The sequence below is a fragment of the Rhopalosiphum maidis genome, chromosome 3 (assembly GCF_003676215.2).
Source record: "Rhopalosiphum maidis isolate BTI-1 chromosome 3, ASM367621v3, whole genome shotgun sequence".
NCBI lineage: Eukaryota > Metazoa > Arthropoda > Insecta > Hemiptera > Aphididae > Rhopalosiphum > Rhopalosiphum maidis.
The window spans coordinates 45,163,812-45,179,852 of record NC_040879.1 but is presented as its reverse complement, the minus strand read 5'-3'; the positions used below and the strand labels follow the sequence as shown (position 1 = coordinate 45,179,852).

Sequence of the window (16,041 nt, the reverse complement as noted above, 5' to 3'; positions counted from 1 at the left end):
TAAAGTTTTGTAAAATCATTTTTAAGGACTATTATCTTCAGTATACATTTTTTAATAATTAAAAAACTACTCATTCAAATTCAGAATTAGGTACTTCATTAAAATTATCGACCAAAAATTTTACAATAAAAAATATGGTTTCTCACTTTAAATAGATGTTGGAATCGTCATAAAATACTCTGACTAGTATGAAAGAAAATCAAAAATTTAAAAAGTATAAAGTATAATAACAAATTCGAAATTTAAACATTATTATTAGTATTATTATGAATGAGATTTTAACAAAAATTATTATATCTCTAAATTTATTATTATTAATATTGATTTCACAGTTATTGGAATAACATTTAAATTATTCTTGTATAATAGATATAATATACTTTTTAGTTATTTTGTATGTTACGATTTTGTTTATATATGGCGCTAATTAATATATATTTTTTTTTCTTTTGTTGACCTTTTTTTCGTTATTTCCTGTTGGTCAGGTCTTAGTTCATAATGCTCTTTTAAACACCTAGCTATTTTCCAAAACTCAGAAGTAGTCATAATTAAAGATAATCTAAGTAAGATTCTCTCACGATCGAGATGAACCAGTTTTTATTCAACCTACCTTCACCTAATCAAGATTATAATGTGTCAATAACAATGAGTTCTTCATAACATAACAAAATATTATTTGTTTAAACTAAAGAAGCACAGAATTTGGACATTTTCCCGTTCAAACGGTATAAAATACTAAGAAAAATACGTGGGAAATTGCCGAAAAACTGAGTATTATATCATGTACATCGAATATTATATTACATATAACAGTAAGTGATCTCCAAGGTAATTCATTTTATATAATAAAGACAATACAACATAAATTAACGTACATAAACACAATTAAGATAAATCATTTATTCCATTGGCCAGACTTAATACCCATTACCTTAAAATAATCAATAAGAAATATTAGTAAATACAACACATAATTATAACTTATTTAATCATCTTTATCACTAGTGACCACTTAGTTTAATAAAACTTTACGCACTATGTACCTGCGATACATACAGTTTTATAATCAAAATTATATAAATGTAATTTAATCACTCTATAATAGGTCTATTAAAAATGTAATAAAACCTTACGTTTGCTATAGTGTAATAATTGCTTATTATTTTTATATTTTATTTTAATACCTTCATTAAAAAATGAGAAAACGGATAGGTATTGAATATATTATGTACAAAAAATTCAAATGAATCAATAGACACGACTATATTCTCAATACAATTTTTTAAACTAAAATTGTCAACAATAATATATTATGTGCATAAATATTACAATTGCAGATAAAATCAATGTAAAATTTTCCATCGAATATTACTGGTATTTTTAAATATTAAAATTAATAATGTAATATTCTGTTTTTATCTATTATACGTGTAGTTGCTATAAGTATTCTCCTCGATTTTTCCTTAGCAAATTCTTTTTACTTTATAATTCCTTTATCACATAACAGCTAACAATTTACATTAAGTGGATTACATGCAATCTACATAAGTTAAGTAAAGATTATATTTAATTGTATTCAAATTTTCATTATTTTCAAAAAAACCAAACATTAGAATTTAAATTGTGTGTCTATTAAGTACATATTATCAAATAACTTATGAAGTGTAACATTTTTAATATTTTTCATGTTTCAAATAAATACATCTTTACAACTTTACTTTACTGTCTTATTGTATCTAATATAATTACATAAATTAAAAATACAAATACATTCAAAATAGCAAGGCTGGGTTAAAATTTAAAATTAAATTAAGTATCTCGTTACTTATTTTTTTAAATTACTTAATAAGATACTTTTGTAACATATTATTAACATAGACAACATGTTAACTATAAGCTAATATTTCATGTAGATGTATTAATATTAAATTAAATTTTTAAATAAATCATAAACTTATAATTTTGTAGTTTTAGGAATAATAATATGTATTATTTTTTTCGTGGTATCGCTGGATACGAGGAGCTCTGCTTTTATATATCTGACTTCGGAGAAATATTAGATATAATTATAACAATATTCAGGTAGAAATTTCTAAAATAATAAGATGTATATAATATCATTTATAGATTGAGTTTGACATACCATATATGATATATCATGTCGGTGGGCTTCGATCTATTTATAGATAGTCGGAATCAAATCAAATATAATTCTTGGTAAATTCATTTTGCTAAATATAATTTTATACATACTTATATTTTATTATTAAAGTAAAAGCTATTAGATAAAAACAATTATTCCAACTTATAAATATTTACGAAAATTGCAGTTATACTTTAGATAATATCTTAAAATTAACATCTTATGATTTTGTGTGATATTTTGCTCTTACTAAATATATTATCATTTTGTATCATGTCATGCGTGTTTGTATATCTTCTCAGTTTTCTTGTAAACCATTAGATATAATATAATAATTGGTCATATTAGTTTAAAATTATTTGCTTTGCTAATATTTTTATTTGAATTTTCTAGATATCCATAAATAATCATTTTTTTTTTCTTGTGTCACTCACGTATTATTAGCGACTACAAAATGGTGTGTTACGACGTTTTTTAGAAATGTTGTTTCCAAATTTCAGCCTCTTAGACTTTTCAATTTATATTATATAAAAATACATTGTTGAGTACCTATTCGAATGAACAATGGATGGGGGGAGAGGGCTAGTAAACTAACCAGTACTTAAGTCATGTTTATGTTTTTCAGAGATTTTCGTTATCAAGAGCTTCATTAAAGATAGGTCCTATAGAACACTATAAGACACAATGAATTTTGATTGCGATGAATATAGGATAAGGGTGTTTGGAGAGGCATAGTCAACAACGTCTTTTTTCTTGTCAATTTTTTTATGAACCTGTATGCGTTGTATGCGTTCTGTAATGATGATTGGAAGAGTGGTAGACAGGCACTGGCGTAACTACAAAATTTGCGCGTCCCTGAAAAATATAGCTTTTTTCGAATTAATTTTCATTAATATGATATTTAATATTATTATTTATTATATATAAACACCATGAGAAATAAATATTTACGTTTCTTATAATTTATTGTGATTTAGAAATTTATTATAAAATATATTATATTATACCTAATGAATGATGATTAAATAAAAATCAAAAACGACAGTTGACGTAGACAGAAAATTAAAAATATTAACAAAATGCAATAATCAACTTTTCGTCGTCGTCTAATTACTAGAATTGGTAATCATTCAATACCTGTGACGAATGCATTGAAGAACCGTATGACGGTATGAAATTCTTATCGTAATATCTTAGTTGTTACATTTTATTTTTAACTTTACCTTAAATACCTTATTTGTTGCTTTTGGGTACTTAATCGATGTACTTAGAAACAGGCAGCGACGCTGCTTAAAGCATTCGTACGATAAGTCAAATAAGCGTTGTTATTATATCTGTTCAATCACGACATAAAATTTTCAAGTTTTGACGTCCCTTCAAATCTTAAAATTTGCAAATTTTCAGTGCAACCCTTCCCACGCCGTGAGGGTTGCGACCTAGTGATGACGTTGTAGACGGGTTGCTTCTATAGTGCTTGAAATATATTGTAGTTACTACTATTACCGGTCACGTCACAGTATTCCCAAACAATTTGTGCTATTTGCTAACCTATAGAAAAACATTGGCTCGATCGAATGGTTCGATTCCGTCCATTACAACGACTTTTTCAGAACGCGATGATAACGATGTAGTAAAATGTATAGCCATTATCGGAATTTGCTCAAGAATCGACCGCGATAATGAACAACGAATGTGTGTGTAGGCGTACTGCACGGCAACTTGGATGTTAGTGGTCGTGTGTGTGTGTGTGGGGGGGGGGGTGGTGGTGTTTGACTAGGTCAAAATTTAACACCCGTGGGTAAATGCATATATCACAGTAGTACGATAGTATGATAACATATTATAATATTATGTGTATCACATGCATAGTTGTGCGGTCGCCGTCTCTATCGCCGCGCCGGGGCGATTGAACTCCGAGGTCGTCGTCGTCGTCATCACACGTCCTGTGCGTCCGCTATACCAGCACGCATACGCACTGCAGAAATATAGAAATATAGATATATAAAATGTAATAATATTACGTTATATGCCTAGGCCGCGACGAAATTATTATTACGTTTTTTTTACATCGTCTAGTCACCACCGCCGCGCCGCTCTTCTGCGGCTCCGAGACGGTGACGTGCAGCGCTCGTGTGTGCTCGGCGAGCGGGACGGGGTAGAGAGGGGGGACCGGGTTCGGCGATGCGTTGAAACGACGCGCGCGAAAACTCCAGCACACTACAATGGGAAAAATAAACGAAAAGAAAGAGAGGTACATTATAACTGCAACGAGCAAGACAAAAAACAGAAGAAAAAAAACCGCCGCCGCCGTCCCCACTTTTGGAATCCTCCGGCTCGGAAAACTCGACTCGGCCCCCGCGCTTATTGGCCGAAATCCGCGGGCGAAAAAAAAAACAGGTGGGAAAAACCGTACGTCGCCGCCCGGTCCTCACCGTCACTACTGCCACCACCGCCGCCGAATAATTCGCGTTAGCCACCGCCAGAAACGCGTCTCATCGATAAGACGGACGACGAAGACGACGACGATCGCACGCCACACGACGTCCAGTCCACCGGCGCCATCGAAACCTCACCGACGTCTCCGTGACCGTCCAGAGCAAAGAGTCGCCGTCGTCGCCGTAGTCGCACCACCACATCCCGAGTCCCGACCGAGCAAACGTCCACGACAGCATTCGACACGGTCCGGTCAGACGCGACACAGGACCCGCGACTTAACTATCGCCACCGCGTGTATATCTCGAGACGATTGTCACCGCGATTACGACGACGACGATCGCCGAAAGCACGCAAGGGACGAGCCGCTGCAGCGTATCCGCGTGTAGCCCGTGCCACGAGCGTCATTTTATCGTATCATAATATCATACTATAAGATTGCGAATCGGAGGCTGACTTGCGAACGGAACTCGTCGTCTTGACCAGGTCGTCGTCCTTCTACGTAGGGTCGTCGACGATCCTGCAGCAGCAGTACCAGCAGCTCCGCGGTCGTATACACAGAAACGCGGCCCGACAGCCATACCATGATATTCTCGAAGTGAGTACTCCGCCATAATAACAATATTATTGTATAAATATGATATATACTATATATAATATTATGTACCTGCGCCGTCCAGTTTTACGTGTTTCGTATTACTTGCGAAATTTGCCGAAAAAAAAAATTATAGTTGTATTTTCATAACATTATGTCAACTACTAATCGATCATCGTTAGAAATCCCCAGTATATTTTAGTATATCGTTTAGAAGATGTGTCGTAGTTCGTTATAATATAAAACATCCGCGATCTTCCCGTCCCGCGCGCTCCCAATTCCGGACGTGGTACAATAGTTTACGATATAGTTTTGCGATAAATCGAAGAGGGTTTTTTTTTTCGTTCTCTTGTCTTACATACTGTATATAATATATTTATATATATTTACTTCATTGTTCACGCCCGAAATTGTGTACGGTCGATCTGTATAATAAGACTCCGTGAGTAATTACTCCGGAACGGATGCACCACTTATCTAACCGACCGGGTGGCTCGGAGGGGAAGTCGTACTGCAGAATCGATGTACTTATATTATTCTAGTATATATATATATATATTTATTTCAGCTAATATCTGTATATATACATTTCGCATTTTAAATCGGATCCTCTTCTGTCCCATTATTAGAGTTCGGCCGATTGTTTATTGTAATATATAATAATATACTACATAATATTATAATACATCACTAAATAATTATCGTTATCACTATATCATAATATTGTGTATATGTACACCGTTTAAATTTAGATAATTTTGTCTAGATCACGACAAAACGGGTCGTCGTTGTCGATGTTATACTATGTTATATTATCATTTCGTACGAATTTATATCGTTAGTTTATTGTTTCACGCGTATATATGGGATATAATGCGAAACTTCCAGTATCGAACGGAAATAACGGTCCAGCCCGTTCGTATACATGGACACACATATTGTATAATAAAATATATTATATACATATTATAATATACTCGTATATACGCAAAAAAAAAAACACGATAATAAGGAGATATATCCCTAAATTGAACATGTATTATAATCGTGTACAAATATTATGTAGGTGTGTGTAAATATGTATAATGTATATACTATATATATATGATTAGTGCACACATACAAACTATAAATATTTTTTCTTTAAGTCCACTTTTTATTGAACTATAGAATATCTTAAGTGACGTATCTTAAACTGACAGTTATTTAGTTGCTATTTAATAAACATATAATTTTGAAAAAACTTAATTTAAAAAATAACTTTTAGATAGTTGTGAAATAGTATAGGAAATAAATGTTATAATTTACGTTTTAGTGTTGAAAAACTCGGATACTAATTGTATAGTGCGCATTTAAAGTTAAAACACTCGTTAAAAACATGAAAGAATCAGATAATAATATTTTTGAAAGTATCTATTGGGCTTCGTTTAAGAATATTTCGTAATATTTAATTTAAAATTCATATATATATATATGTTTGTTTTACTATTTAAAATTGTTTATTGAAATACTATTTCAAAAAATATAACTCAGGATGTCTTTTGAAATGTTATTATTAAACTTTAAAATGTGTTAAACTTTATTTAAATCTTCCCAAATAAATCAATATTTGTAATTTATAGAATATGTGTGCGCTAAGACATTAATAAAATATATTTTTTTTCAATATATTTAATATATTAAGTTATACGGGATAGTACAAATTATTTATGTTCATTTTAACCGACAGACTTTTGACCATTACTCAATAATTCGAAATACGAAGTACAAAATTACAGATAAATTTAAAAAAACACTTTTGCAAAGACAGGAACATTATATAATATATTAAAAAAACAATAATAAATAATGTATATTATTCTGAGATACATTGTACATTTTACATTTTTAAAAATTTTAAAAAATAAGTGAGTAAAAATAAACAAATTGATGAAAATCATATCCAATATAGACATCTTGTATGTTCTATTAAAGTGAGACCTATATGATACAACTAGTAAAAAACTAATTAGGTCAGTTACGATTTAATCAAATAAAATAATTTTCTTTTGAAACTGTTAATGATTATTGTTGATTTTTTATTATGTCCCTATTGGGGGGTAAACCTATATTTTTGATAATTTAATAGTTGGCCTCGTTATAATAGGTCTTTAAGTCGTTTGGATTTAGATGAATGTCCGTATTTCATATTATACCTAATTATTCATAAATAGTTATACCACTTCCGTTATACGTCTGTTTAACGCGAGTATAGAGTGTACTACTGTTCAGCAAAAAAAAAAAAGGCAATAGTCGGACGTTACGTGAAAATTAAACTGGCGGCCGGGGTGAGTTGAACATACGTTGTCTATATCATAATATGTATAATGTGTATACATAATAATATTATGCATTGGATGCATCGATGACCGGAGAAAGCTGGACTTCGCATACACGCGCGGATGAAACTATTTCCCGTTGTAATACCCAGTGCCGTAATCTCCATAATAATATTGCACACGCGCACCTAAGTGTAAACAATATATCATTAGATAACGAATAAGCTCATTATCGTTCGTTGTATATAAATTATATTATAACGTTTCGCAATCGAATTCGTTTCGTATAGTGGTCATCGATAGTATTATATATGAATTTATGATATTATATGATGGTCGAATGGTATAGAAGCAAACACGATATCCGTAGAAATTATTTTTCTCGTCCGATCCTGTACACACATTTGGGATTTTCTGACGTCCGTTGAAAAAATATCAATTATATAGGTAATAATCAAATTTTCATGGGACATGTTTTATTTTTCATATTTACGTTATATCAAACTATTGCAATAACGCCAATCATTGTAGCGTATTAATATTTTTTACGCATTCGTAAATAATAATATTATATTATATTGAAAATGTATTTTTTTTTAAATTTTAATTCGTATACTGTATAGTGTAACGTCTACTAGACACGGATTTTTAATATGAAACGGCACCTATATTATATACTCCAAATATCCGGTCGACTCTGTTGGTGAAAAAAAATATGTAAAAATATTCCGTACAACCACCAAACGTTACTAGCAAAATCGTGAACTATATCAAATATTACACGTCGTATATACCTAACCGAACGTAGGTAAAATCTGTAACGGTATTTTCCATAAAAAAATACGTGTTCATGCGATATGAAAAAAATGAGAGACGGCTTAGATGGTGTTGTGGATGACAAAGCGATCATATGTGTCATTTTTTGAAGTTCTCACTATGAAGATCTGTAGTTTTTTTTAATTTTCGTTAGATGCATAATATAATTATTATAATTAGACACCTATATCGAATCGCACCCAAAAATAAAAAAATAAAAAATAGGCTGCGTCCACTCGCGGGTAATTATGATGCGAGGACTTAATTAATAACATTATAAACAAAAATTACGTGAAAGTCCTGAAGACTGCGACGGGAAAAAAACTGTTCGCTGTAGTATGATAAGTGAATTATTTGACACGTTTTCCTATTAAAATCGTTCAACAAATATCTAATTTTATTCTTGTTTCTAAAACGCGCCTATAAAATGTTTCAAATTATATCATATATTTTATGAGACCAGTGCACAATATTACTGCAATTACTGTTATAATGATTAAATAAACCGAACAATTATCGGCCAATTATATTCTTAATAGTAAGACGTGTTGTAATTTCTAGACGTTAACATACACCTAACCTAACGAAGATAGGTACACTATATTAAAACTATGCGGTGGTTTTAGCTTACCACATGCGTGCGTGGTAAAGGGATGTATCGTGGTCACTAAAATATAATTTTTTTACTATGTATTCGAATATCGGAGTTAGGGGTTGTCCACAGTTGGATTGCAAACATAATATATGTGTGCCTATAACAAATTACATGCTAATTATTGTATAAATAACATATATATGATTGTACAATATAGGTATACATAATATGATAACTTATGAGTATATAATAGCTTCACCTTAATATAGATACGGGACTTTACCGGCCTACGCGATTCCACGTGTACCATATCTATGTATTATAATATGCCATATTACAGGAAAAACGGACGTATTATTTACAAGATGCAGGTATCTATATATAATATACATATACACACGCACTCACATAGCGCAAAATAAGTGCATTCACCCTGGTCGGACGGAGACGTGCGGCAGTCCATCGGGTTCGTTTAATGTCAAGTCGTTTCCGCTTCACAAATCATCTGATTGTCCATTTAGAAGACGTGTATATATTATAGGTATATATATATATATATATATATATATTTATTGCAACCGACACAACGTTCGATCACGGTCTTGCTGCTTTGGATTTTTTTTCAACTATATTTTATATATATGAATATTGGTTTTTTTACGAATCGTCCATCCAGAAATCGAAAAACCATTGCGACGAAATTGAGTAGAATTTGAACGTGATTCTTTTGATTGAGTTTTTTTTTGCTCACCACCGCGTTTTGTCGTTAATAGGTATTGTACGTTTCCGGTACGCGACGACTGGCCATATGTCCGATACCACAATGTCGAGCACAGGTAAATAGCTTACCACCACCCTTTCATCGAATGTGTCTGATTCTATCCATTACCGAATCCTTTTTTTCGCTCGTTTTCGATCGAAACAATAAGCCATCGGCAATCGAATAACCACTGTTTTTTTTTTTCAATCATTCATTGTTTTATGTTAGCTACCATGCAAACGATCGTCAATTATTGTTATCGTTCGCGCGCACCTGCTTCCGCGGTGTCGAATACGTGCGGCGTCCACGGTAAACGCTATCATAATAGCACAATAGCATTGCAGCATTGTCTTTTTACGCGATAAGGTGTATTTTTTTCTTTTAAAAAATCGGGAACGATCTAATAATTGAATCCTATATAATAAATCGTATTGCGCATTATAATATAATATTACAATCCGGTCGTCACACACGCGCGCATGAAGGGTGCAGAGACCCCTGGGATTTTCGTGTACGGTTTGACATTTTCATTGTTTCAGTCGCGCGTTGTTCGTCGTACCAATGATAGGCATATATTATTATTATAATGTATTACGCTGTTGTACACTTGCGACGATATATATAGTTGACGAGATAATTAAAATACATTTTAACGTTATACAATACAATACTGCTAACATATTATACCTACATTATCCGACAACTATAGTAAATAGTATTATAAATCGTATCGGTTTAGTATACTTTTTGTTTTTTTTTTTTTTACCAGCGTTTAAGTCTCTGAGCGTATACAATTTCTATATACCTTTCTCAAAATTCTCGTAAATCAGATTTACAAGTATTATATACGACCGTCAATGCGGTATTATTTCGATCGCGATTAAATTGTATACAGTGAATAAATTATAAATTATAGGTATATGCTTAATATAATATTATAATTTTTATATCGCATTATAATAATGACGTACGATAATATGGCTGTTATTTTACTTTTTTTTCTATTTTAAATAAGCACGCGCGTAAGCGATTTGTAATAGATAGACGACTGTCGATGCTCCTACGCGTTAGTCTATAATACATTTCAGTTTATAAGAATTCTAATCTGAAGCTGAAGGTATAGGAGAATACTGGCTATTACAACTAAAATAACCCAATTTAAACACTTTTCCACGGTATTGTTGATAACAAGTGTTGAAAAACCGTGAACTTTCATCCATGTGAATCTTCACAAAGTAAAAAACATATCAAAAAATCAAAAAATTCAGTCATAACTAGTAAAAATCATTTTGAAATTTTGAATCATACTAATACAGTAATACATACCAACAGAAATAAACTTCCAGAGCATTCTGCTGATTAGGTCATGGCAAAGAAATAAACAAGATATATTTAGTTGCAAGGACACAAGGCATAATTATATATAATCATATACCGCAATAGTATATTATAATATTATAGTATATGATATCAAAATATGTTAATATTATTTATCACATATTAATATATTATTATAAGCACGCGTGCTTTCGGCGAGTGCAGCTGCTCCAGCATCCTTGCGTGCGCACATACGTATAGGTTGTTAATTGTTATTATATTATTATCATTATACATATATCGTTGTTTGTATTACTGTTGTTATATTATTCGTATCGCGTAACGGTGTTTATGTGCAGAGTATTTTTTTTTATTATTGTTATCATTACGTTATTCATTTGTATACGTCAGACTCTTTTTATTTCCCTACGCACCGCGCGTATTTCATCGTCGTCGTGGAATCGGTCAAAAAACTAACTATATACGCGTGATGTATATACAACAATAACAACGGTGATGATGATAATAATAAGAACATACAGCTATTATGTTCCGGTCGAATCGCATAACAAATAAACGCGGTCCTGACGAATTTTGTCATTTCCCGCGTGCATTTCATATCATATTAGGCGGGCGCACGCGCGTGTGTGTGTATGTGTGTATATGTATGTGTAAACGTGGGTACATCATTGTCGTGTACCTACATATTTATTATTATATTATATAGCTGGCTGTTACGCAGACGTCACGTTTTTCATACCATGTATTCTTCAATTATCAGTGCAATAGCAATTCGTATTGTGCCCGGCGCGGAATTTTTGCTACTCTAAACGGTACATGTGCCTACCGAATACCGACTACGATAACAATAATAATAATAAAGAAATAAATAATAATAATATGTGAGTACACATGTTCTGTTGCAGCTGTAGTAGCCGTCACACTATGTCATATATGTGAGACCGCGCGCACACATATTATTATATTAATATTATAGTGTTACCATTGCTATACAAGTAAATAGTAATAATGCAGTAATAACTTAATATTGTTGTACTTACAATATAATATTATACATTATTTATAAATAATATAATATGAGCTAGACTACTATATAATTTGATGTTTTGACTTTTGAGAGCACTACAATAAATATGAGTAAAAGTATTTCAAGGTTAGTGATTCGGTTCCATGGATCAGACTCGACCTGTATACGATCTGTTGGCAAACAGAGATTAATATTATAGATTATATAACATAATTTTAAAGCTATAGGTACTATAGAGGACCTAGATGACTTATCGAGGAATAAAGAGTGGGGCAAAACTCCGCAGAGGAAAAAGAGCAACAGTGAAAGGCTGAGGAAAAAATATTGGAGTTGGGAAAATTTTAAATTAGAATATCGAAAAGACATTGGACATACATTACAATATATACTATAGGTATGAGTGCGATACACCATCACGGTGTTGTAATGGCGACTTGTATGCTTCGATCGTTCGAGGAATTATTATGCCTAAGTAGACACAAATTATTGGTTATTTTACGGTTTTCGCAGCGCGGTCTTCATTCGCGCAACGAGCTAGATAATATGACTTATTTTTATTTTTAAATAAACGCAGGTCGTCATAATGACGGGCACGTACTCGAAAAGTCTCTTAAACGTCCATTTCGCCATCTCGATTTTCTAGACATCTAGGTGATATGCACGACAATAATTATAATTATTATTATAATACAACGTCGTCGCGCGTGACTACAATTACGTGCGCTGCCTTCGAGATAAAAATCGGGATGGAGGTAAAATACGATATAACGATATCATATCGTAAGAAATCGCTGGTCGTGGAGTTATGGCTACGTTAGTAAATAATATAACAATATCGTTGTTATCTACTGCTACGGCAGCGACAGCCGGACGAATGCGCGCAAGTTGTATTCCTATAGTGTGTACCCACGTCATTTTGGACGAACAAAAAATCGCGGAAAAAAATACGAAAATCATCTCGCAGTTCTCGCCCGGCCCCGTCACGTTCACACGGCATTACGGCCGTTTCGGATTAAACTCGTTCCGTTCGTATAGTACTACATGTCATTCATCCATTATATTAGTATATACTCGAAATGATATCCTGGAGAATTAATAACAATAATACATACATGACACATATAATACAGAACGGTGTACGCATTATAATATAAACGCGCGATCATCGTTCGGTATCTATTCCGGTATACTTTGCTTTTTTTACATCTTCGCCGAAAGGACTAGCTTAGCCGAAATGTCGAAAGTTTTATTGACGTCGCAAACTCTATCTGCAGTCTGCGAACTTACAATAAACGAAGCCTGTCGCTTTAATGTTTATGTCAAGTTAATATTTTTAAAAATATACAATATTCAATGTCCTAATTTATTGTTTATGACATATCGTATTTTTTTTACTAAAAATACATGAAATTTAAACTTAGATAAAAAAATTCAATTTTAAATACGGGTTTTAGACTTACAATTTTTGGCAGAATTATTTATTTATTTAGTCTTAAACTAAATGATTTAATGAAAATGATCTCGCGTGTACCTACCTTTAAAATTATAATGTGTCCATCTTAACGAACTTTGTGTGCACAACAAAACAATTCATTATATTCGATTCGTTGATCGTTCGTAAACATCCGTACATCCGTACAGAACACGCTGTATTTCGCGGCGGGCAATATAATATTATTTATTAATATTCAAAAACAATATTAGCACTGTTTCGGACCACTTTAACCACTGCCTTAAAAATTCCCCACGGTTACCCTACAGATTCGAAAATGTGAGACATTTTGAAAACGATAAAAAAAAATTACAAAATATTTTCGATTTGATTTTCGCGGTGAAGACGATATATATAGAATAATATCCGTATTATACATCGTTGCACCGCCATCCGTAACGCCACGGATTTCGTAAGACGGTATAATAATTGTAATTATTATACGCTGCATAACAGTAAAACGATTTACACCCCGACGGTCGTGTGCACGTATCTATATGCACATTATTATATACCTATTTATTATAATAATATGTAGATCAGACAAATATCGTGTTTGCGCACACATAACATTATTACGTTCGCTCTGGTGTTCCGTTCGTTAGAGAATGGATGCGGAAAAAAAACACAACTCGTATCTTCTCCGGTTATTATCGTATACACATACACACACATACGCACACACATATTACATAGTTATTACCAGCTTATATTATGGCAGGTATGTTTATTTGTTAATACATCATGAGCGCAAACCGCGTGGTTACGGCCGACGTCTATGACGAATCGGAATCACGCAGCATACATGTACTATCGATATAATATTTATATTATGTTGTTATATTATTAATATTATTATTATCGTATTAAGGTAGGTAGGTGTATGTATAGGCACATCGTTCATCAAATCATCGATGTACGATAATATAACGAGTAGACGATGAGTTTACAGTGTGAGCCAGTTTAAATCAACGGGCGTCATAGGTATACAATATAATAGATAGCAGGTATAGTAGATATACACAAATATATTATATAATGTATACAGTATACGCAAAGTTTTTGTCCCACACCAATATTATAATTATAGTTGGGCTAACCTACTATGATTTAAAAAAAAAATCTTACTATAATATAATAATAAATAGTATCCACAATATTATTATAGAATTTATAACAGTTTTTGGCTTATGGCCGAACTCGAAATACATTTTTTATCTTTGTATTCATAATACCCAATGTTAGTATTTTAAATTTCATATTTATTTATATTATTTCCATACGTGTGATGCTGTTATTATTAATCGTACGTATGATGACGGTTTTTCGATCAAATAATAAGCCATTCTAACAATACAGACGTGTTAAAGATTCTTCTTTTTTGACGGCGTAAAAAACATTCAGATGTGTTATTTTAAAGCCTTTCCATCGAACGCCCACGGGGTATCACATATAATATAATGATGTATACATAATAACTATTAGGTAGGTAGTGACCAGTCTCACGATGTAATACAAATAAATAATAATGACGAGCGTGCATAGTGTCGATCAACCGCCGTGTCGTTCGGATTATTGGTAACAAATTGTTTGTCGCGTACACGAATTATATTATAATAATGGGTAGGTAGCTCGAAAAATAAAAATCACACATACGACAATATTATATCATTATTATTACATCATTATCGGACATATTAATAATAATAATAGCAGTGGTGATCGTGTACTATGACGATGACGAAGCCGATTTGGTCGACTTTTGAAGAAGGGTAGATATTAGACACCTACGGTCTATTATTATTATACATAGCGGTGGTGAAAGGGAACGACTAACTACTAATTGTAGCGTAATAATACTATAAATAAAGTGCTTTGGTCGTGTTATAAAATAAAAATTATTATAATGGTATTATATTATACTCTATCGTCGTCGAATAATACAAAACGCGTAATATTGTATTAAATAATAATAATTACTATTATAATAATACCTATATATTTGACGATGATAATTTATTATGTTTACAGTATATCTGTACAAGTTATGCGCAGGTGAGTCGCAGGTAGATAAGCGTATATATGTCTACGACCGCGATGATGATATTATTCGTCATAGAGTCAACTGCACCGTAACGGATTATTAAAAATATAATAATAAATTACGAAACACTATGTTATTCGGTCGATGTAATAATAATAATATGATGACCGCGGTGGGCAGGTTCGCATACTACACGATCCATCTCGGTGTTAATTATTATTTTATTTCATAACGCCACTTAATTTTATGCTGTATAAACGCGTATGCACATTACGAGCACGGATTAATTTATATCGATCAAATGCAACGAAACAGCACTATTATAGTACAGAAGTAAAGTAACGTAAGTCCATTATCGGAATATTCTTCTTGTAATCTTTTCGAATATATTAATACTAAGTCCGCTATACCATGAATTAATTTAATATAATAGCAAGAGGTAAACTGATAAGAGTTCTAGACCGAGTTATAGCTTGAGTA

The 16,041-nt window shown here is 32.1% G+C and overlaps 1 protein-coding gene across 1 annotated transcript in view; it reads left to right on the top strand.

The window, feature by feature from the left end:
• The first annotated feature begins 4,652 nt into the window (after window positions 1–4,652).
• LOC113555857 overlaps window positions 4,653–16,041 on the top strand; it is a 74,002-nt gene continuing 62,613 nt past the window's right edge. Inside the window, exon 1 of the mRNA XM_026960427.1 lies at window positions 4,653–5,174. Coding sequence (XP_026816228.1) covers window positions 5,161–5,174 — 14 coding nt within the window. The 5' untranslated portion in view covers window positions 4,653–5,160. The remainder of the gene's footprint in view (window positions 5,175–16,041) is intronic.